The sequence below is a fragment of the Dendropsophus ebraccatus genome, chromosome 3 (assembly GCF_027789765.1).
Source record: "Dendropsophus ebraccatus isolate aDenEbr1 chromosome 3, aDenEbr1.pat, whole genome shotgun sequence".
Lineage (NCBI taxonomy): Eukaryota > Metazoa > Chordata > Amphibia > Anura > Hylidae > Dendropsophus > Dendropsophus ebraccatus.
Window position 1 is genome coordinate 61,212,405 of NC_091456.1, and position 24,581 is coordinate 61,236,985.

At 43.2% G+C, this 24,581-nt stretch overlaps 2 protein-coding genes across 4 annotated transcripts in view; both read right to left on the reverse strand.

Moving 5' to 3' along the window:
• LOC138785683 (tight junction protein ZO-2-like) overlaps positions 1-24,581 on the reverse strand; it is a 273,858-nt gene that overhangs the window by 67,273 nt on the left and 182,004 nt on the right. The window contains exon 10 of one of the 2 annotated variants that reach the window (XR_011362146.1): positions 16,343-16,352. The exons of the other annotated variant lie outside the window; for it this stretch is intronic. The gene's annotated coding sequence lies outside the window, so the exon portion shown is untranslated. Of the gene's footprint in view, positions 1-16,342; positions 16,353-24,581 lie in introns of those variants that run through there. 2 annotated transcript variants of the gene reach the window in all.
• ENTREP1 (endosomal transmembrane epsin interactor 1) overlaps positions 16,361-24,581 on the reverse strand; it is a 51,878-nt gene continuing 43,657 nt past the window's right edge. For both annotated transcript variants that reach the window (XM_069961871.1, XM_069961870.1), the window contains 4 exons: positions 23,510-23,582; positions 21,111-21,248; positions 19,436-19,725; positions 16,361-17,076 (listed from right to left, as the gene is read on the reverse strand). In XM_069961871.1, coding sequence (XP_069817972.1) covers positions 16,870-17,076; positions 19,436-19,725; positions 21,111-21,248; positions 23,510-23,582 — 708 coding nt within the window. In that variant the 3' untranslated portion in view covers positions 16,361-16,869. The remainder of the gene's footprint in view (positions 17,077-19,435; positions 19,726-21,110; positions 21,249-23,509; positions 23,583-24,581) is intronic.

Consider the following 24,581-nt stretch of genomic DNA (forward strand, 5'->3'; position numbering starts at 1 on the left):
CAGGACCTCCACCAACTATATACTTCAGGTATACAGGACCTCCACCAACTATATACTACAGGTATACAGGACCCCAAACTATACACTACAGGTATACAGGACCCCAAAACTATACACTACAGGTATACAGGAACTCCACCAACTATATACTACAGGTATATAGGACCCCAAACTATACACTACCGGTATACAGGACCTCCACCAACTCTATACTATAGTTATACAGGACCCTCAAACTATTTACTACAGGTATACAGGACCCCCGAACTATATACTACAGGTATACAAGACCTCCACCAATTATACACTACAGGTATCCAGGACCCTCAAACTATAAACTACAGGTATACAAGACCTCCACCAACTATACATTACAGGTATACAGCACCAACTATATACTTCAGGTATACAGGACCCCCAAACTATACAGTACAGGTATACAGGACCTTCACCAACTGTACACTGCAGGTATACAGGACCTCCCTCAACTATACACTACAGGTATACAGCCCCCCCAAATACACACTACAGGTATACAGGAACCCCCCCCCAACTATACACTATAGGTATACAGCCCCCCCCAACTATGCACTACAGATATGCGAGACCCCTAAAAACTATACATTGTGGGTATACAGAACCCCTCCAACTATGCACTACAGGTATACACTAATTCCACTGATTAACTCAGATGAAACAATACCTTTAGCTTGGCCTCCTGGGCACCTTAGAACAAATCTAATTAACACACTGACACTTTATACCCGGGCAGCGCCGGGTACATTTTCTAGTATAGGCTATATATCATATGCAGCACACAGGCTATATATTATACACTGCTCTCAGGCTATATATCATATGCTGCACACAGGCTATATATCATACACTGCTCTCAGGCTATATATCATATGCTGCACACAGACTATGTGCAGTATATACCATATGCTGCACACAGACTATATACAGTACATACCATATGCTGCACACAGGCTATATACAGTATATACCATATGCTGCACACAGACTATATACAGTATATACCATATGCAGCACACAGACTATATACAGTATAAAGCATATGCGGCACACAGACTATATACTGTGCGGTAATGTCCTCCATAGTATATACCACCTGCTGTAATGTCCCCCATAGTATATACCCCTGCTGTAATGTACCCCATAGTATATTCCCCTGCTGTAATGTGCCCCCATAGTATATACCCCTGCTGTAATGTCCCCCATAGTTTATACCCCTGCTGTAATGTACCCCCATAGTATATACCCCTGCTGTAATGTGCCCCCATAGTATATACCCCTGCTGTAATGTGCCCCCATAGTATATACCCCTGCTGTAATGTCCCCCATAGTATATATACCCCTGCTGTAATGTCCCCCATAGTATATACCCCTGCTGTAATGTCCGCCATAGTATATACCAAGGGCCGGATTAAGGTTGGTGGAGGCCCTGGGCAACAATTTTGTTGGGGCCCCTCCATTTTCTTCCCCCACAAATAAACCATACAGCAATCTATATAGGTGGCTGATTACTGTAGGGGACTTAGCACCTACCCCTCCTCACTCCTGGCTCAGCATCCTCCTCTGTTTTGCATATGATGGTCCCTAGAGGCTGCAGTCCAGAGGAAAATGCCAGGCACTAGAAACAGAATGGGGGAGGGGTGAGCATTGCGGTGGGTTCCCACTTAATTAAATGCGACAACACAGCACTTAAGTACTTTCTATGCTCTGTTGCCCACTGTGTTAGCCACCACAGCTAGCATATGCAGTTGTGAATCGCAGGCAGAACCTGGACTTGCAAGTCTAGGTCCCATCTTCAGTTCCCAACCATATAAACTACCTGAAGCAGTAAAGAGCACCCAGAAAGTACTTAAAGGTTGTGTAGAATCTATAGCACACAGGCTATATACCATACACTGCACACAGGTTATATATCATACACTGCACACAGGCTATATACAGTATAATAGGCTGCACACAGGCTATATACCATACACTTCACACAGGCTATATATCATACACTGCACACAGGCTAAATACCATACACTGCACACAGGCTATATATCATACACTTTACACAGGCTATATATCATACACTGCACACAGGCTGTATATATTATACACTTTACACAGGCTACATGTGATATGCTGCACACAGGCGATATATAAATATATATATATATATATATACCCCTGCTCTGATATATGCCCCCATAGTATATACCCCTGCTCTGATATATGCCCCCATAGTATATACCCCTGCTCTGATATATGCACCCATAGTATATGCCCCCTGCTCTGATATATGCCCCTATAGTATATACTTCTGCTCTGATATATGCCCCTACAGTATATGCCCCCTGCTCTGATATATGCCCCTATAGTATATACCCCTGCTCTGATATATGCCTCCATAGTATATGCCCCCTGCTCTGATATATGCCCCTATAGTATATATCCCTGCTCTGATATATGCCCCTATAGTATATATCCCTGCTCTGATGTGCCAATACAAAACAAAGCCTCATACTCACCTGATCTGGGCAGATGACAAGTCTTCTCTCCTCTGGCTCTTCTCTGTTCCTTCAGCCTGAAAGCCACTGTGACAGATCCTCCAGCATGCTTCAAGATGTTGCATCCCTGCTGGAGAGATCAGGTTTCCTTGCTGAGGTCCCACGCTGTCCTCTCCTCAGTGAGGGGGAGGGGCGAGGGGGGAGTGAGGACCTCGGCAGGAGACATCTACCCGGAAGCTTGACAGGAAGAATCCATTCAAAGACTCACCAGGGGGAGTCTAATGCCCCTATTCCACGAGTCGTTTGTAGGAGCAAACGAGCGCTATTAGCGCTCGTTTGCTCCTCGTTCCCCGCTCGCTGCCGCCGCTATTCAACGAGGCGTCAGCGAGCGAGTGAGTGCGGGAGGGGCGGCGGGGAGCTGCTGGGGGGGCTGCCCGGGGGATCGCTGATCGTCCGGGCAGCCCATAGGATATAGCAGCATCTGCTGCCGACGGTCCTATTCAACGGAGCGACGGCAGCAGATCGCTGCTATATCAGTCGCTTGTTTTTCAACATGTTGAAAAACAAGCGACTGCAACGATCAGCCGACATGAACGATGTCGGCTGATCGTTGCACTCTATTCCACGGGACGAATATCGTTCGTAGCGGCCGTTATCGGCCGAATACGAACGATATTGCTCCTCTAAACGACCCGTGGAATAGGGCCTTTAGTCTGCCAGGAGGGAGATGCTTACACAGGATTAACCCTACACCTCCCTCCCTTCCTGGACAGCATGCAGTGTGGCCAGTGCTGTGTCCAGGTAGGGTTTCCACATGCTTTTTGCGCATGGGACTGGCTCCCAGACACCACTTCCAGGTTTGGGCTGGTGGAGGCCCCCTAGTGGTGAAGGCCCCTGGGCACGTGCCCCTGGTGCCCTCCCTTTAATCCGGCCCTGTATATACCCCTGCTGTAAGGTCCTCCATAGTATATATTCCCCTGCTGTAATGTCCTCCATAGTATATACCCCTGCTGTAATGTCTCCTATAGTATATATACCCCTGCTCTGATGTGCCCCATAGTATATACCCCTGCTGTAATGTCCCCATACATAGTATATACCCCTGCTGTAATGTCCCCCATAGTATCTATTCCCCTGCTGTAATGTCCCCCATAGTATATACCCCTGCTGTAATGTCCTCCATAGTATATACACCTGCTGTAATGTCCTCCATAGTATATACCCCTGCTGTAATGTCCTCCATAGTATATATTCCCCTGCTGTAATGTCCCCCATAGTATATACACCTGCTGTAATGTCCTCCATAGTATATACACCTGCTGTAATGTCCTCCATAGTATATATACACCTGCTGTAATGTCCCCCATAGTATATATCCCTGCTGTAATGTCCTCCATAGTATATATTCCACTGCTGTAATGTCCCGCATAGTATATAGCCCTGCTGTAATGTCCTCCATAGTATATACACCTGCTGTAATGTCCTCCATAGTATATACACCTGCTGTAATGTCACTAAGTATATACCCTTGCTCTGATGTGCCCCAACACAAAACAACACCTCCTACTCACCTGATCTGGGCAGGGGATGGCTCTTCCCTCTTCTGGCTCTTCTCTCTTCTGGCTCTTCTCTCTCCTGGCTCTTCTCTCTCCTGGCTCTGTACTGTATCTTCAGCCTGGCAGCCGCTGTGACAGATCCTCCAGCAGGCTCCATGAGGTCACCTCCTGCTGCTGCTGGAGAGATCAGGTTTCACTGCTCAGGTCCCGCGCTGTCCTCTCCTCAGTGAGGCGGGGGGAGGGGGAGTGAGGTCATCGGCAGGAGACAGACATCCTGACAGGAAGAATCCACTCAGGGCCTGCCAGGGGGGAATTCTCAGTTTGCCGGGCAGAAGATATTTACACAAGATTAACCCTACACCTCCCTCCTTCCCTGGACAGCATGTAGTTTGTCCAGTGCTGTGTCCAGGTACTGTTTTCACTCCCCAGGTACGGTTTTCACTCACTTCCGGGTTCCTGCTGGTGGGGGCCCCCCCTAGTGGTGGAGGCCCGTGGGCAGGTGCCCCTGTTGCCCCCTCTTTAATCCGGCCCTGAATATAGAGAAGGAGGAGAAGTAATGTAAAGTAAATGTAGCAATAACCACTGTCCTCAATGTGGGGTTTCCTTTGGGGCTGCAATGATTCAAGAGCACAGACGCTGACAGAGAGCTGTTTTGTGAGCAGTTTTTCTTTGTGTATGGTGGGTATTTAGACAAATATTGAAGATTATAGAAGATTGTCAGCAGAAAAGACCACCTGCTCCATCTAGTCTAGTTGTGAGTAGTTCAGAACATCGTGACTGGAGACAGGCTGCTTCTACTGCACACACAGGAGAATCTGCTTTATATCTTTGCCTTATTCCCTCAGAAGGATCATAAAGGACATCAGGAAGAAGCTGCTGGGCGAGTTCTGCTTAACACCAGTGTGATAAATAACTCCCCTGGTGTCTGACTGGCGATTTATGGAGGAGCTGGAGTCGGAGTCAGTCTCTGATAAAGCTCAGGAGTTGGAGCCTGCAGCTGACCGGCTCCACAGCCTTGGTTACTACACTATATGTCATCAGAACATTTATTTTACCTTCAGATGACTAGGTAGTGAGAAGTATAGAGATCACAAGGCTTTGTTCCATTATGAAGTGTCAAGTGGAACAGATTCCTCACCATCTATTCATACCACATAACCTTATGGTTAATGTAAAATGTGAAATGGTCTCTTCACAGGGAACATTAAAATTTAAACATCTCATACAAGAGATTTAATATAAAGACCTGCTGCTGCTCATGATCTTCTGCTGCGGCAGATTGTAGGAGGATGACCTTTATATGTGTCTCAATATGAAGGATTTAAATGCTCTAACTTGGCTTTTAAGTGGAAAGATCAATACAAAGCTCACAATAACTCTGGACACAGCAGAGCAAGCCACTGTCAGATACTATTACAGAGTGAAGCTGCTGAAATGGATCACGTTGGCCAAGTTATTGTGCAGAACGGACTCATCTTAGTTGTCTTTTTTTAATTGTTGCATATTTATATGCTTTAAGTGATGGTTCACACTCAAAGATTTAAGGTTATTAAGTACCATGCCTTTATAGATGCATGAGTTTTTTTTTTTTTTATTCTTTATTTTTCCGTGTTGCTTTGACATATATTTTTAAGTCTTTCTAAGTGGTGATCCTAAAACTGAAGTGTTTTCACTGATACCGATTGCAATAAAGTTAGAGCAGCTCTAAATTAAGTTTTTATGGAAACGTCACCCCCTAACCAGTTCCCTTGAGACTTTTGAACCAACATACTTAAAGTAAATCTGTCACTCTCTGACCACCTACCAAGTTGGCAGCATCACTGGATAGATATCAATAAATTTGCTGTCTAACATCTGAGACGGATGAAAGCTTAATCTCTAGCACTGACCAGTTGACTGCAAATTTCTGCACACCAGTATCTAATACAGACCTGTGCATTTTACGGCCCACATGCAGCCGGCTAACTAGCTGTGAATGGCTACCAGCTTCAGAGTGTCTGTCTCACTGCTCCGCCACTGCTCTCCCTCATGTCCTGGGCCACATTTCTGCTGCCTGAGGAGGGGGCAACTTTTTCTGTCATTTTAGTTAAAGTGTAACTGTGATGTAAATTTTTATTGCAAGAATCAATAGTACAAGCCATTCTAAGAAACTATGTTATAGGTTTTATTAGGCAAAAAAGCCTATTTCTGTACTCAAAGAGCTGTTTTCCAGCCTCCCCCCTCACTTCTTATCTGTGCATTATCAGGCAAAGCCGTCTTTATTACAGAGGAGAAAGTAAAGACGGGTTCTGCTGTGTCCGTTATAACCTATGGAGGGGGGGGGGGCGAGGGGGATGAGTGAGCAGGAAGTGAAGACAAGCAGCTGTAGAGTTTGCACACTGTCTGGGAACATAAATTGCTGGTTTCAGAGGTAAGAAAGGTCACTTCTAGTCTGGGATCTTGGTGACAAAAGATTGCAGGATGTAGTGTTTTGCATGGCTGCCTTTTCTCTTCTCCATGATCACCCCCCCCCCCTCCATAGGTTATAACGGACACAGCAGAACCCGTCTTTACTTTCTCCTCTGTAATATAGAGCATGATGGACACAGAAATCCTGCTTCTTCTGAAGTGAGAGGGGAGGAAAACAGCTTTTTGAGTACAGAAGGAAACTCTTTTGCTTAATAAAACCTATTGCAGAATCACTGAAATTGCTTGTACTTTTGATATTTAATGATTTCTGACAAATGACATTTAAATGAGAGTTACTATTTAAGTCAGTCTGTCTTATCTAAAATGACAGGGCTCGGCTGACTGGCTCCCATACTGTGAACACTGTGGCAGCAGCGCAGGGCCTGGTGTGTAATGTGTGGTGGCTGTTGTTACACAGACTCTCTCCTAGCTGCCAGATGTTTAGAATCCTTAGTTGTACTCTCAGCCCACCCCCTCCTCCAGTGAGTAAGCTGCATTGCTCCTGGTTCTGACTCATAACGCCTTGGTCTGATGAATTGTAATGTAATTGTAGACAGCACCTGTAAAGCTGAATAAAGCTATAATTTCTCGCGATCACTGTGAAACAGGGATGGACTGCCCTTCTGGCAAGTCGGGCAAATGCCAGGTGGGCCGGTGTGCTAATTGGACCAGTCCATGAAAGTTTGAAGGCTGGTTTTCCTTAGCACAGCACCCTCCCTACACTTAACAGCATAGTAAGACATTGGTTATAGAAACTATATAGTGGGACAGCAAAGAGCAGAAGAGGAGCCAGCCATTAAATTGGAGTCCTGCATCCAGCTAGCCCCATATCCCTCATCTACTAGTTCCCAGAAGACCCACTCCTAATGGTTGATGCAGGTGTGGTACTCAGCCAGTAATGTAGATGTTAACTGTCGTGACGCCAGTCTGTGGTAGTACACAGGCGTGATGTTGATATCTGCTCTGCATATGGCCGGTTTATGTCTCCAAATGGTCGGTACGCTCCAGGCTTTTTGCGGGTCCCTTGGGCTCTTGTCATGGCAACCTGGAGAAAAGGGAAAAATAACCCAAGGTAGATCGTTGTGTGTGTATGGGTGTGGGTGCAAACAGAGGAAGACAGAGTCCTGTGTGTTTCATAAAAAAATTAAACAGTTTACAGTATAACTTTGTAGGTAAACAGTACACGTTACACAAATCTTGACACAGACTTTAGTGCTGACAGTGAAGTAGACTTTGTACTTGTAGGAATAGGTGCTGGAAGATAGTAGGAACTTTAGTAGAAGTAGAAGTGCTTTGTAGAGGTAGAGAGAAGAGGAGAGGAGTTGCCAGAGGAGCCCTTGCCCAGTGTAGATCCTGTACTCTGCTGGAACTATAGTGTAGATATATAGGTAGATAAGTGATACTCATACTTACGTTTAGACAATGTCTGACCGCCTTCTGCCCCCTAGTATCGTAGAACCCGTCATAGGTGGGTAGCACAAGCCCCCGTCATCGGCTATCTGGGTGTATCGGTTCCTAAGACTTCCCAGTTGCCCTGGATACATAGACCTTTTTACACTGGTAGCTTTGTCCAACTGGGGTTGATTCCTCTAGTAACAGGTGATCACCCTGCACATTTTTAAGAGGTTCCTGGTGTAGCCTAGATTATTCCTAAGTGGCTGCTCTCCCCTACTTGGACTTAGCACTGAATCATAAAAATAGTGGTTTACATAGAATAAATCTTTAGCTGAGCTGGTCTCTCACACATCTGTCCTCACGGACCTCCAACAGACCTTTTAGGGGTCCTGGAAAAAGGCAGGCCCTGGCTTAACTTCTACAGGAACTGTTTGGTGTGTCCTCTCTTACTAGAATCTAGGACTAGACTAACTCACTTCCTCCACCAGTGTGACTCCTTCTACAGGGGCATTTTTCTACCCTCCTGTGAGTGGTGGGGCTGAGTGTGGGTAGAGAGAGGGAGAAGATAGGACAGATAAAAAGAACACCTGTGAGTGGTCAGCACATAAACACATGACATAAACAGTTAACCCATTATCTTCAGCTTTGCATAGAAGTAATAAATAAAAAGAACAGTGACACCTAGTGGGGAAACAACATACTTCATCACCCACTTTTACCTGAGTGCACAACTTACTGGGGTGCATACACTACACCCGTGGTGGGACACCAGACAGGTCTGACCTTGGAGGAAAAGGAGATTCCTTATTACTGGTCAAGGCAGGGGTCAGAAAAGCAATTTAGTTAAAAACCCAAGGGCTTAATGTAATGTAGGCTTAGCAGGAATGCAGACACAGCTAAGTGGTGGACAGGAATCTTAGGTGCAGGGGTCCTGCCATCTCTTACTTGACTATTACAAGGTTTATCAATCAACAACAAGAAAAGCAGATGAGAATAGCAATGTGTGTAGTGTGTCCTGCTGAGTGAAATGTGTAGTGAGTGTGGTAGATTTATTGTCAATAGTATATTTCCATTGTATTTTAAATTTTTTAAAATTTCTAGAATACCAGCCCTTTCTTCTGGGTGCCTTGCTTAGTCTGGCCTCTCCCCATTGACCTGTCTGGCACGGGTGACCCCGCCAGGAGTATTACTCCCACCAGCTTAGCTCATTGGATCACCAAGGCACGCAAGCTCCCTCACCACGTCAAGGTGAAGGCACCATGAGGGAGCCCCTCCTCCCTAACCCGATTAGCCATCCCTACCCTTAATTTACCTGTCCTTTGCTATAATTTGGCCCCCCCCTCCGGTGCCCTTCCCATCCCAGCCCCCTAACGCTGACCATTCCGGCGCTCTTCCAAGCCCAGGCCCGCCCCAGCCCCCTAATGCGGACCCTTACAGCGTCCTTCCCAGCCCAGGCCCGCCCCAACCCCCTAACGTGGACCCTCCCGGTGCATTCCCAGTCCATGCCCGCCCCAACCCCCTAACGTGGACACTCCCGGCCCCCTTCCCAGCAGAGGCCCGTCCGAGCCTCCTAGCGCAGACCCTCCTGACGACCTTCCCAGCCCAGGCCCACCCCAGCCCCCTAACGTGGACCCTCCTGACGTTTCCTCCCCAGCCCACGCCCGTCCCAGCCCCCTAACACGGACCCTCCCGGCGCACTTCCCATCCCAGGCCCGCCCAGTCCTGTAATGCGGACCCTCCCCGCGTCTTTCCCGCCATGGCAGGGTAATTATGTACAGTGACATGATCAGTGTATAAAAGATATAACTCACGCCCAACACTGCCGACATCCAGGAGCTCCTCCTTCTGTGGGTGGCTCTTCATCTTCAGTGCTGGTTTCTGAGCACAAACTGCCTTTGTTGTCCATAGCAACCAAGTAGAGTGTAGCTTTCACTTTTTAAGAGCTCAGTACAAAAGCTGTGCTGTGATTGGTTGCTATTGGCAACAACGAGAGTTTGCATTTGTCACCTACAAGAAATAAATTGGGGCAGATTCATGGTAACTGTTGCCCTTATAATCCAATCACTGTGCAGCTTTCTTGGTGTATTTGGTTCTTCAGAAATGAGGGCTGTGATTGGTTGCTACAGTAATGTTACCAATCATGGCGGCTATTATATAACACAGCTCGCTGCCAATCCTCTGTTTCTGGGTGTGGCGCCTTCTAGTGGATAAACACTGACACCATTTCCTTAAACATTATGGGAACATATAGGGATGATGGGCATTTATCAAGCAGTCGTACAGTAGTAATGTCCTCTGTTGACCATTTTACCAGAACTCATGAAAACCTGAAAGCTGAGCTGTGATTGATTGCTATGGGCAACAGAGGACATTTCTACTGGAAGACTGCTTGTTCTAATATAGTCTGTATAGAGCAGCACAATCTGTCATTGAGGCTGCAGACAACCCCATATTACTCTACGGGCCAGATATAAGAGCTATGTATGATCTGAATGGCGGCCATATATAACACTACAGGTTACTGGCTGCTGTTTGTTGGATATGACACCCAAAGATGTCAATGGCCGCCATTACTAATGTCATCTGTGTCCTGTACAAATCAGTCTTATAAATGTCAGCTAATTACATGGCCCCTACCATCAGTGTCCCTCCCCGCTGTCCTGTGTGCGGTAAGTACCAGTAATACTTACTAGTAGATGTTCTGGGATGATGTACCGGGGAGCTGTGCTGGCTATCAAGCTTCTATGACAGGAAAAATGGGCAGAAAATTGCCCCTCAGAGACCACAAGAGGCCACAGGACTTGTTTACAGCTCCCCTGACCGTGGCAGTTGGTCACCATACTCACCAGCCTGTGTCACCAGCCTGTGACAATGACTTTTTTTTTTTAACTGAAGTAGCTTTATTAACAACCAGTTGTTTTTAACATACATTAGTAGCAGCCTAGTAACCTAGTAACATAAGTGTAGGAAGGGCCCTGTTTCTTGGCCCTGTGTAAAGGCATATACATTTCTCAGTGATAATATATCACATTCTGTAATGGATTTGTTAGGTCCATGTTGTTTTTTCACAATGCAGCATGTTGTAGGTATTGGTATATTGTGGGGGTTTATTTACTATTTATAGGCCTATGGATTTATGAGCCATCCACAGGTTAGTTCCATCAGTCTCTGATCGTTAGGGTAGGCCATAGATTGTGTTCAGGTTTTCCAGGACTACCTAGGGCTGCATCCAACTTCTTCAGCCACCGATATTCAAATGCCAGGTGATCGCAGCCGAAGTCAGGCTCATCTCTAGGCGCTGCCTCTACACAGGGACAAACTGCTTCCAGACCCATTTACATTGTAGTGTGGACGTAGCTGAACAGCTAATGTGTGGGCAACCTGCCGTTTAGAGACTAATGAAGTATCCTGGGGACAGTTCATCAGTCTTTTTTGTCAGGAAAACCCCTTGATGGTGCGTTCACACCTACAGGATCTGCAGCTGATTTTCTGCAGCAGATTTCATTTAAATAACTGAACACAGCATCAAATCTGCTGCAGATCTGCTGCAGAACCTGTAGGTGTGAACGCACCCTGAGGGTACAAACACACACACACCATATACGCAGCAGATCTGCAGCAGATTTGATGGTGCAGATTTGATGCTGTGTTCAGTTATTTAGATCTAATCTGCTGCGTATCTGCTGCGTTTCTCCTGCTTATTTGCTGCGTATCGCAGCAGTAAATACGCTGCGTATACGGTGTGTGTGTTTGTACCCTCATACTTTTTTTTAATGCAGCATGCATGTGCCACTAACATACTAAGCATGCATTTCCCCTCATAGGCTTATACATAGTAAATAAACACCCACAATATACCATACCCACAGCATGCTGCATTTTGAAGAGAAACATCATGGACCTAACAAATCTATTACAAAATGTGATAGCATATCATATCATACAGCCATATGCTAAGTTCACACAATGTATAAAATCATTAAACAATGGCCGTAGTTGCAGTTTTGCAACCACAGCCATTATTTAATGAATTTCCTGATCTATTTAATTGCTATGAAATCATGGCTGGATTGTATACACACTGTATACACTCCGGAGGGGAGTCCATGCGGCCGCACAAAAACTGACTGGGATTCCATGCCACTCTAAGCTGACAGTGCAGACTATGTTAAGTGTGGCCGCATTCCAATTAAAAAGAAATGAAGTTCAGTACTGCAATACCGGTCGGGATGAACTTTACATATAGTGGCTGTGTCACAGAACGGCTGCTGTCATAGAGTGTGTGAACCCAGCCATAGGCTGTATCCATGTTTTCCAGGACTACCTAGGGCTGCATCCAAATGGTAAGCGAATGCTCTCAAGCATGCTCGAGTTGCGCTTATCTCTAGTAGCAACCTTTAACCTCAGCTCAACTCCTATATAAATGAACAGGAACTGATCAGTGATTGATGACCTGTCCTGTGGATAGGTTATCAGTCTATTTTGACAGACACACCCCATTAAAAATTGTGTAAAAACAGAAAAAATATTAACAGGTCTATTCACATGTAGTGACTTTCGCAGTGAAATACAGTGCAATACCATTATAGTCTACGGCCCTTCATTCTCTCTGCAGATTTTCTTTCCACTGCAAGAATGTGATCCATGGGCCCCATACAGTTTTTAGCTATGAATCCTAGCTACGCCCCTGGTGACGTGGTGGTGTTGTACTGAGCACGTATTCGTCTGACCCTCGAAAACCATTCAGATTTCTCATGTGGCCCCATGGGAAAATTAATTGTCGACCCCTGATCAAATACATCCAGAAGAAAGCTAAGAAAGGATAATATGTACTTAAAGGGGTATGCCCATCTCCAAAGGTTATCCCATATCTACTGGGGTCCTCTCTGATCACAAATATTTAGCTGCTGTGATGCTAAAAATAATAAAAAGACTATGCTTACCTGTCTGCCTCCCCTGGTGCCTTCCGGCTTGCTTCTCTGGGTCCTCCACTCAGCCAATCACTGACAGTGGCAGGACTGCGCAGCGACTGACCAGGGGACCCAGCAAAGCAGGCAGGGCGTGTGAAAGTTAAGCATGACCTATTTATTATTTTAAACATCACAGCAGCTAAAATTTATGTTTAACAAGGCTATAGCACTATATTCGTGCAGCTGGATGAAAATCCATTGTGGGAATGGAGTGCCATAGACTTTAATGGTAATCAGTATTGCTGTAGATTTCACTGCAAAACTCGCAGCATGAAGTCCGCTGCAAACACCGTACATGTAATAGTACCCTTAAGGTACATTGCAGAGTCGTAGATTGTTATATTTTATAGCCCCAACCTGTCAAAATTTTAAATTCAACCCATTCACACAGAGATATTATACAATGGTCCCTCAACATACGATATTAATTGGTTCCAGGATGACCAATGTATGTTGAAACCATTGTATGTTGAGATCAAAACTCTATGGAAAACTGGTAATTGGTTCTAAATCCCCCAAAATGAGAGAAAAAAAATGAAAATTTAAAGCAAGCTAACTGATATGGATACAGCAAGTCCTTACATACAACAGAAAGAGCTACAAGAGACTCTAAATTTCTTTCTATGTAGAGGACTGGAGCATTTTCAGGGTCCTATACAGATCACATGGGGTACCAGAAAAATAAAGAGAAGCCGCCCTCAACTGTTGTCCAAAGGGGCAACTCATCCTGGCCCAGGTAAAGAGCAGCACAGGACATGTAGTATCACACTGTACTGTAGAGAGGGGATACTAGACACACAGCAGTACAGGACATGTAGTATCACACTGTACTGTAAAGAGGATACTAGACACACACAGCACTACAGGATATGTAGTATCACACTGTACTTTAGAGAGGATACTAGACACAGCAGTACAGGACATGCAGTATCACACTGTACTGTAGAGAGGAGATACTAGACACACAGCAGTACAGGACATGTAGTATCACACTGTACTGTAGAGAGGAGATACTAGACACACACACAGCAGTATAGAACATGTAGTATCACACTGTACTGTAGAGAGGAGATACTAGACACACACACAGCAGTACAGGACATGTAGTATCACACTGTACTGTAGAGAGGATACTAGACACAGCAGTACAGGACATGCAGTATCACACTGTACTGTAGAGAGGAGATACTAGACACACACAGCAGTACAGGACATGTAGTATCACACTGTACTGTAGAGAGGAGATACTAGACACACACACACAGCAGTACAGGACATGTAGTATCACACTGTGCTGTAGAGAGGAGATGCTAGACACACACAGCAGTACAGGACATGTAGTATCACACTGTAATGTAGAGAGGATACTAGACACACAGCAGTACAGGACATGTAGTATCACACTGTACTGTAGAGAGGAGATACTAGACACACAGCAGTACAGAACATGTATTATCACACTGTACTGTAGAGAGGAGATACTAGACACACAGCAGTACAGGACATGTATTATCACACTGTACTGTAGGGAGGAGATACTAGACACACAGCAGTACAGGACATGTAGTATCTCACTGTACTGTAGAGACGAGAAACCCTGTAGAGACGAGAAACCAGACAGGCAATTAGTGCATGCACTTCACTAATACTGGGATTTTACCAGTAAAATGGCCACTTTCATTGGTCGATCAGCTAGTTTTTTTTTTTTTTTTACATGTTCCGCAGATCTGGACTGTCTGGAGCATTGTATGTTCTCAAGTTACCATGGTCCAGAAAGGAACATTGTATGTTAAAAATATTGTATCTTCAGACCATTGTAAGTTGAGGGATCACTGTACTCTTAATTACCTACACACAACTTAATGTAATGTTATGTCATTTGGATAGGATGGGGCCAGGAACTGCCAATGAATTGCTATGACTGCTTTTGGCCTTAGAAAAGCCTCTATGTTTGCCATGCATGTGAGCCTTCTAGGCCTTCATGGAACTGGTCCTTGTGGAACTAACAAATAAATAAATGTAAAATGTGGTTAAGTGTATAAATATGTAAGTGGAAAAAACACAATAAAGCACATTTCACTAATAAAAATGCTTTAATATTAGGAAAAAATAAATCTACAAATATTTGGTATCATTGGCCGTAGTGACCCCTACTATTAAAGGGGTTATCCAGTGCTACAAAAACATGGCCACTTTCTTGCATAGACAGGACCACTTTTGTCTCCATTTTGCATGGGGTTGTACAACTTATTTCCATTAAAGTGAATGGAGCTTAATTGCAAACCGCACTTGACCTGGAGACAAGAGTGGTGCTGTCTCTGAAAGAAAGTGGCCATGTTTTTGTAGCACTGGATAACCCCTTTAAACTACTGTTTTTGTTTCTAGTTTATTTTTAACCTGTGCCACAATCACTATTTTTATTTAGGCAACTTCCCCAAAATTAAATTTAAAAGGAATATGAAGTCATATGTACAAAATGGTACCAATGAAAACTAGCTTGTGCTACAAAAAAAAAAACAAGCCTCACACAGCTCAATCAGTGAAAAAAATGTATAGATGACCAAATACAGTAACAAATGATTTATATAAAACTTGGTATCGCTGTAATCATACTGTCACGCAGAATAAATACAATGCATTTTTCAATGCCACATAGTAAGTGGTGCAAAATTTTAACGTGTAAGTAACAATGCATTAAATGCTGTTTTTTCTCCTCAAAATAATGCCATGGTGATAAAAAAATGCAACATATACCACCTGAAAAACACCTTCATATATCTCTATCACTCTTAGAAGGTGGGGATGAAAAAAAAATCCACTGACGTAAAGGCTTAAACTGGTTAAGGTGTGAAAATCATCATACACAAAACTAAATGTTTTTATAAAATTATATATTCCTCTCTGAAAGGGGTATTCCCATATGTTAAAATGATGGCATGTCCCTATAGTTCTGTTCTTTCATATTCCTAGCATATACTATCATGTTATTAGTATGGGTCTGACCTCTAAGACCCTCACCAATCGTGAAAATGTAGTAGCTGCAGAACTAATATAATGCTTTCTCCTCTTTGTCACCCTTCTTACATAGATGCTGCACATTCGATATATACATAAAACTTGTATAAAGCTTGTCTGTGTCTTCTTTCTGCTCTAAAATAACTTCATTACATCAGTTGGCAGTGTCACCTAGGTGCCCCCCTCGCCGCACAGAGCCACAAATAGAGTAATGGGGGGGGGGGGTGGGGGGGGGTGAGAGTATCACTTTAAAGCGTGAGGGGGGCTTTCACCTGCACTAGACATTTTCATCTACACAAGTGGGGGGCTTTCTCCAGCATGAGACATTTTCATCTACACAGGTGGGGGGCTTTCTCCAGCATGAGACATTTTCATCTACACAGGTGGGGGGCTTTCTCCAGCATGAGACATTTTCATCTACACAGGTGGGGGGCTTTTACTAGCATGAGACATTTTCATCTACACAGGTGGGGGGGCTTTCTCCAGCATGAGACATTTTCATCTACACAGGTGGGGGGGCTTTCTCCAGCATGAGACATTTTCATCTACACCAGTGAGACATAGGAGAACAATTACAGAGAAGATTTGAAAATGTAAAGTACACCTTAAGTAATTTTATTACAATGCCACGTATATCACCATATCTTGGCACTTAATATCCCTGAGGCTTCTGTAAGTTATATTTAATGTATATAATTATGATATGAACAGATTTTAGGATATCTTGCAATTCAATAGTCCACACTTGTACATGCTCTAAAAACACCAAAACACTTTAGAACGCTTAATGTGCTAATGGATCTTTGGTTATAGCCATAAAATTTTTAAAAACATTCAGAGTAACTATATGGCAAGCAGTACATATAAGGACTGCATTGCCGTCAAAGTCGAAGAACAGCTGCATGTCCTGTTTTTTGGAGGAAAAAGAATATCCCTTGTTTATCCATTAGTCATTTGTCACAGTATAGTTTCACGAACAACTCCAATGAGGCTATGAGGCCTTTCTCTGGGAGTCCTTTGCCTTCTCACGCTATTGTCTCTCTGGATCTGTGTAGTGCAAAAAGTGCTTAAGTCCCCACAGCTGTCCAAGTGTAGAACGCCTGGCTGCCTCCGGATTTGATGTCTTTGGGTTGGTGGCATGGTCTGTTGGCTTGGCCCCATCACCTTCAAATTTGTGGATATGAATAAAAAAAGATCATAGATAAAACATTTGAAAAGCATCAGATATCTAAATTTGCATGTTCGGACACCTTTTGTACAGTTACAAAGGATGCTAAGATAACTAATACTAAACTGACTACCATTTAAAGTGTACCTGTCAGGAGGGCCACTGCCGGATCCACTCTGCTGGCAGAACTTTGGGTCTCCATGGCTACAAATACACACAAGACTGTAATGCGTGAAACCCCTATTTGATCAGAAAGTGAGTCACGCATTACGGTCTTATGTGTGTTTGCAGCCATGGAGACCCGAACTTCCGCCAGGAGCGTGGAATAGACCACTGAACTGGCAGCGGCCCTGATGACGGGTACACTTTAACAAAGTATTGTTTCTGGATCCAAAATGTTGTGATGATTATTTACTTTATATTCCTTAAGGTGCTTACAGCCTGGCTGAGCGGACTTTAAACGTCACGTCTCAAGCCCCTGCAGGGACCAGGAAGCGGCCGGGCAGCACGGACCGGAGCAGGGCGATCTGGGGCACGGCGCTGGAATCGGGGAGGTAAGGGGACGTCATTGCCCTCATCCACTTCCTCCCCGGCCATAGACAAAAAAGCCCCCCAGCCCGGAGTACCCCTTTAATGAACACTGGCCTACTACTCACTGACACTGACACAATTTGCTGCCCAGCATGTAAAACACCACCCTTCAGAGACAGGGAGGAAGAGAGGAGAGTGAAGGAGGCAATAAATAGAGAAGAGGTATTGGACGAGTAACATCCCCTGTTGCAGGAAGAGGAAGATAACAAGTGTTTAGAGTAAAGGACACCCCACATATATGTCATGTGACTGCAAGTAAGACTGGCTTATAGTGGCATTTCAGTTACCAACAGTACACTAATATATATGACTAAAGGTCCCCATACACCTTATACTTTTGTAGTCCGTACCTGCAGCATAGCATGGTGTACGTAATAAATCTGGTTCTCACAGACCTGTTATTTTTTTTTAGATAAGCCCATCTACTCTGCACTCATTACCTGTATTGACTGCACCTGTTTGAACTTGTTACCTGTATTAAAAAAAAAACCTGTTCACACAGTACTTAAATCACTTGCCAACCTCTCCACCATGGCCAAGACCTAAATGCTGTCTAAGGACACCAAGGACAAAATTGACGACCTGCACAAAGCTTGGATGGGCTACAGAAGAATAGGCAAGCCATTTGGTGAGAAGGCAATAACTGTTGGTGCTATTATTGGAAAATGGAAGAAACACAAGATACTGTCAATCTTTCTCAGTCTGGGGCTTCATGCAAGATCTTGCCTCGTGGGGTAAGGATAATTTGGTAAAATGTCAGGAATCAGCCCAAAACTACATGGAAGGACCTGGTCAATGAGCTAAAGAGAGAGCTGGGACCACAGTCTCAAAGATTACCATTAGTAACACACTACGCTGTCATGGATTAAAATCCTGCACGGCATGCAAGGTCTCCATGCTCATGCCAGCTCATGTACAAGTTTGTTTGATGTTCACCAATGGCCATCTGGAAGATCCATAGGAGACATGGAAGAAGGTCATGTGGTCAAAATAGAACTTTTTGATATCAACGCCATTCAGCTTCTTTGGAGGAAGAAGAAGGAAGAGTACAACCCCAAGAACACAGTCCAAACCATGAAGCATGGGGTGGAAACGTCATACTTCGGGGTGCTTTTCTGCAAAGGGGACAGGATGACTGCACTGTATTGAAGGGATCATAGGTAGGGCCACGTTTCACAAGGGCAACTAAGGAGTGGCTCCCTAAGAAGAATTTCAAGGTCTTGGAGTGGGCTAAACAGTCTTAAGACCAGAAGCCAATAGAAAATCTTTGGAGGGAGCTAAAACTCAATGTTGCTCAGGGACAGCCACAAAACCTGAACGATCTGGAGAAGATCTGTATGGAGTATGGAGTGGGACTAAATCCCTTCTTCAGTGTGTGCAAACTTGGTCAAGAACTACAGGAAACATCTGTCCTCTACAATTGCAAAGAAAGGTTTGTGTCCCAAAAATGAAGTTTTGTTTTTCTATTGTATCAAACACTTATTTCATGCAATAAAATGCTACATAAATAAATAAAAATCAAAAATGTAATTTTCTGGATATTCTTTTATAGATTCTGTGTCTCACAGTTGAAGTGTACCTACAATAAAAATTACAGATTTCTCTACCCTTTGCAGGTGGGAAAACTTGGCGGTGTATCAAATACTTATTTTCCTCAAAACAAACAAACAAACAAACACACACACACACACACACTCTATACTACTGACATGTAATGATTTGTTTTGGTGAGATGACACAGAACTTTATATAGAATTAACTCACCTGTTCCAGGAAGTTGGCACTTAGAATAGCTTCATCCATGTGTTCTTCATCTGATTTTAAAACAGTTTTGATGCTTTCTACCAGTTCACGGACATCTGCTGACATGTGACAAGATGGTTCCTCTAAAAACCTGCTCACCAGGAGCTTTGTGTCCATGTATGATCTGTAATCAACCAATGACCTGGGTCTTGATCGAACAGCTTTTGCTCTTAAAGCACGTCTTAAGGTGACAGTTGTCAATGATGGCCCCAGTTCTGTTTGAGTAGCAGCTTCACAGCTTGGAACTGCACCTAGATGCAAACAGAAGTATATTGTATTTCACATAATGGCGATACTTATTAGTTACAATATGTCATTAAAATGAATAAAAATATCATGAATATACACTGTCATGCCTCCATTCTAAAACCATCTGTCAGGAATGTGCAGTAGCCTGGTGTGAACTGGGCCTGATTTGTTGTGACACACCCGATTGCTTTTCATCTAGCAATGCAGGAGTTAACCAGAGCTCTGCAGAATGTTTCAGCTGAACTTGGTGCTGGGATCAGGGCTGGTCCAGTCAGCTGCTGGACCTAGCCTCTGATACTGGATAAATAACAGCTAGCTGCTCACTTCTCTGCTGGCTATTTCGGTTCATACCTGGATCCCAGCTTCCCTGTGTTTATTCCCTTCCTAATTCCCTCTGATTGCTCGACTTGTTTTCTGACCTTCCGCCTAATTTTTGACTATCCGATTTGGTTGCTGAATTTGTACTGCGTTGCTCGTTTGGTTCTGACTTGGCTTGCTCACTATTCTATATTGTGTTTGTCTGTCTGTCCTGTTTTGTGTTCCACATATACAGCATAGGGAACGCCTTCGTGGTTGTCCGCGGCTGCATAGGGCCGACTGGGGCAAGTAGGGCGGGTTGGGACAGTGGGTGGGTTGAGACCTAGGGCCCACTGTCTTGTCTTGTCCATACCGTCCTGCCCTGACACCATCACTCTGTGATCCCATTATTTTACATTATATTGATCCAGGGCCATTCCAAAGAAATGACATCTACATGCTCCGATACCTCAAGATGGCATTTGCTATGTGACTGATATGCGTAATCTCAATTTTAAAATATAATTTTGATTCCCCCCCGCCTTCCCCTCCCTTTATGTCCTTTCTTTTTCTCTTCTCCTTCCCCTTTATTTCCTTCTCTCTTTTTTTCTCCTGCATGCTCTCACACACTGTTTCTATGGGATATTATTATGTGGGTGTTAAGTTCAGTGAATATGATTGTTTATACTTGTATAGTGGTAGATGAGAGATGCCTGTGAGAAAGATATACATTGTACATATAGTGGGAAGGTTTCTCTTGATATGCCAATTGTATGTATATGTTACTTTGTTCTTTAAACAAGTTTTGTAAGCCTAAATGTTTGGCTTAAGTCTCAAGTTTTCTTGATCTATATTATTTCATTTTGTCCATTACTAAATCTAAAAACAATATAAACAATTTAAACCCTAAAATAAATTTTATATGATTTATACAATTTAAACCCTAAAATGTAATTTTATATGATTTATAAGTAAAAATAAAAATTATAAAATAAAAAAAATGATTGTTATAATTTGATGAAGTTATGCAACCACCAGCTATATCCTGGATACAGATATTGTTATCAATGTGTCCTGCTTCCAGTGTTACCTCTTGGAAGATCATGGATGACTGGATCACTGTGTGATCTCTTCCGTTGTGGTCTATTTTCTGAAGCTCCTTCTGTATTTTGTTGTACTGCGGATGAAGGTATAGAAATAACCTCTGCATTTGAACAGCCAGCAACTTCTATAAATAATAATAAAAAAACCCTTAGGTTGAATTTCTTGTTGAGCTATTACCGACCAAACCATCCCCATAGTTAAAAAACATCAACAAAATTCTGCAAAGTAGTTGTCCAGCTATATAACAAATATATTGTGTGAAGAATGCGGACATTATATCTGAGTTCATTAATAATAAGATGTGGTCTGATTGTGATCTAAATCACAGGTATGGAAAAACACAATCTAACTAAAGACATAATGGGGGGAATTTATCATTTCCAGGATTTTTGACACCTGGTCTAGCTGTAGAATTCCTTATTCTATTTTGAAATTCAAATATTAAATTGTTGTAGGAACATCACATCTTCACAGCCGTGCAAAAAAGAAAAGTGAGCACTGTGTCAGACTGGAAAGAATACACCTCTTCCTGCAGGACATACAGCAGATGATGAGTACACAAAGACTTAAAAGGGTAGTGCGGCATTAAACTTTTATTCACTAAATAACACACATTACAAAGTTATACAACTTTCTAATGTGTGTTATTTAAGTGAATGGCCCCCTTCCCCGTGTTCCCCCCACCTCGGAAGTGTGGTGCATTATACTGGGGTGGTTCAGCTGGCCTCCCAAAGATGACGTCGTCGACACAAGATGGCGGCCGGGGTAGACAGCGAACATGTAAGTATAATGCACCAACACTTCCGGGGTGGGAAGAACACGGGAAAGGGGGCCATTCACTTAAATAACACACATTACAAAGTTCCAAGAAGAGTACACAGTTACCGGCACTGCTGCTGGTTACGGCCTGGGAGCTTTTTTTGTTGCTAGGAGTTGCTGGACTTAGTATAAATTTTATCGGGGATCACTGGTTGGTGCTCACTCAGAAAAATATATAAAACATGCAATTCCACTTCACAAGAAGAAAGATGAGGGCACTCACCAGATTCGTGATCTCTTCTTTATTTAAGCGTGCATTAAAAACTTACGGACATCCAGGGCCACATTGTAGACGCCAAGCACTAACGAAGCAGGGTGATTACAGCTGTTTCGCGCGCATGCGCGCTTCTACTGATGCCGCCTCTCTCACATGTCCGGGGCTAAAAAGACTTCACTCTGTGACGTGTGTGAGTGGGCGTTACAAAACCAACATTTAAAACCATATTAAGACTAAAATTTACTGCAAAGTTCCAAGTGGTGACTTAAATAAACATATTTAATTCTACTTTGTCATTGAGTCCGATCTCGCCTTCTGCGTTTGTTGCTAGTATAAGGCGGCTTTCTTTTTGTAATAGTATTCTATTTACGTCTATACCTGCTGTTCCTTTTACTCTGGTTGCTCCTTTGTTTGTATTGCAAGAATAAACATGTTCATAAACTCTTCGGTTTAGTTTTCTAGTAGTTTTTCCTATGTAATGTACACCGCATTCACATATTAAGGCATATACTACCCCTTTTGTTTTACAGCAAATAAAATCTTTTATGACACAGGTAATACCACCTAATGTGCAGTAAATTTTAGTCTTAATATGGTTTTAAATGTTGGTTTTGTAACGCCCACTCACACACGTCACGGAGTGAAGTCTTTTTAACCCCGGACATGTGAGAGAGGCGGCATCAGTAGAAGCGCGCATGCACGCGAAACAGCTGTAATCGCCCTGCTTCGTTAGTGCTTAGCATCTACAATGTGGCCCTGGATGTCAGTAAGTTTTTAATGCACGCTTAAATAAAGAAGAGATCACGAATCTGGTGAGTGCCCTCATCTTTCTTCTTGTGAAGTGACATTACAAAGTTGAATAACTTTGTAGTGTGTGTTATTTAGTGAATAAAAGTTAAATGCCGCACTACTCCTTTAAGAGTTTGAAAAAGTAATTTACAAATCTTTATAACTTTCTGACATAAGTTGATTTAAAAAAAAAAAAAAAAAAAAAAAGGATTTTGTTTCCCACCAGAGTACCCCTTTAAATATTAGCCAGACTTATCCATTAAGTGTTTTTTAGTGTTCGTTTTCTGCATGGTCCCATGTCACACACTAAAATCAACTGGAAGTTTTTTTTAGGTATAACAGAGCAATTTTTGATGTGAAAATCACAATGATTTCCACATCGAAGGCCACAAGTTTTTAAGGAATGTGCCGATATGCACCCTATGAATAAAAAAAACAGAGAAGAACTAAAAATGGAAACATTGTATGGGCCTCTTGGCTTTATTTTCAGCCTTCACTATTTTTTCCATACATGTAATAAATACATGTATTATTATTTCCATATATGTATTTCTACCCACCTGATGTGCTAGGTACTCGGGACAGTGCTGTTGTAGCATTCGTCGCACAGTTTGTGACCTCCATATTTGTTTCCTTTAAATAATATTGAGAAAATATGTAATACAACAATACTGTAAATAGTAAAAGGTAATAATACGAAGAGATCAGATGAGATAGTGTTTTTTCCCCCTTACATTCACTAGCACTTGAACTATGACAGGCACAGTCTTTGGACAGTCTTTTTTCAACAAAAACCAGGAGCAGGTTAAAAACACAGAAACTGTGCAAATCTTTCCATTATAATTTTGCCCTTTCACTTCCACTCCTGATTTTGGTTAAAAAAAAGACTGACCAAAAGACTGACAGAAATACTACAGTCATGGCCAAAAGTTTTGAGAATGACACAAATATTATATTTTCACATGATCTGCTGCCCTCTGGTCTTTATGTGTGTTTTTCAGATGTTTTTATCACATACAGAAATATAATTGCAATCATATTATGAGTAACAAAAGCTTATATTGACAGTTAGAATGAGTTAATGCAGCAAGTCAATATTTGCAGTGTTGACCCTTATTCTTCAGGACCTCTGCAATTCTCCCTGGCTGCTCTCAATCAACTTCTGGACCAAATCCTGACTGATAGCAGTCCATTCTTGCACAATCAATGCTTGCATTTTGTCAGAATTTGTTGGTTTTTGTTTGTCCACCCGTCTCTTGATGATTGACCACAAGTTCTCAATGGGATTAAGATCTGGGGAGTCTCTAGGCCATGGATCCAAAATCTCTATGTTTTGTTCCCTGAGCCATTAAGTTATCACCTTTGCTTTATGGCAAGGGGCTCTATCATGCTGGAGAAGGCATTGTTGATCGCCAAACTGCTCTTGGACGGTTGGGAGAAGTTGCTCCTGGAGGAAATTCTGGTGCCATTCTTTATTCATGGCTGTGTTTTTAGGCAAGACTGTGAGAGAGCTGACTCCCTTGGCTGACAAGCAACCCCACACATGAATGGTTTCAGGATGCTTTACAGTTGGCATGAGACAAGACTGGTGGTAGCGCTCACCTCGTCTTCTCCGAATAAGCTGTTTTCTAG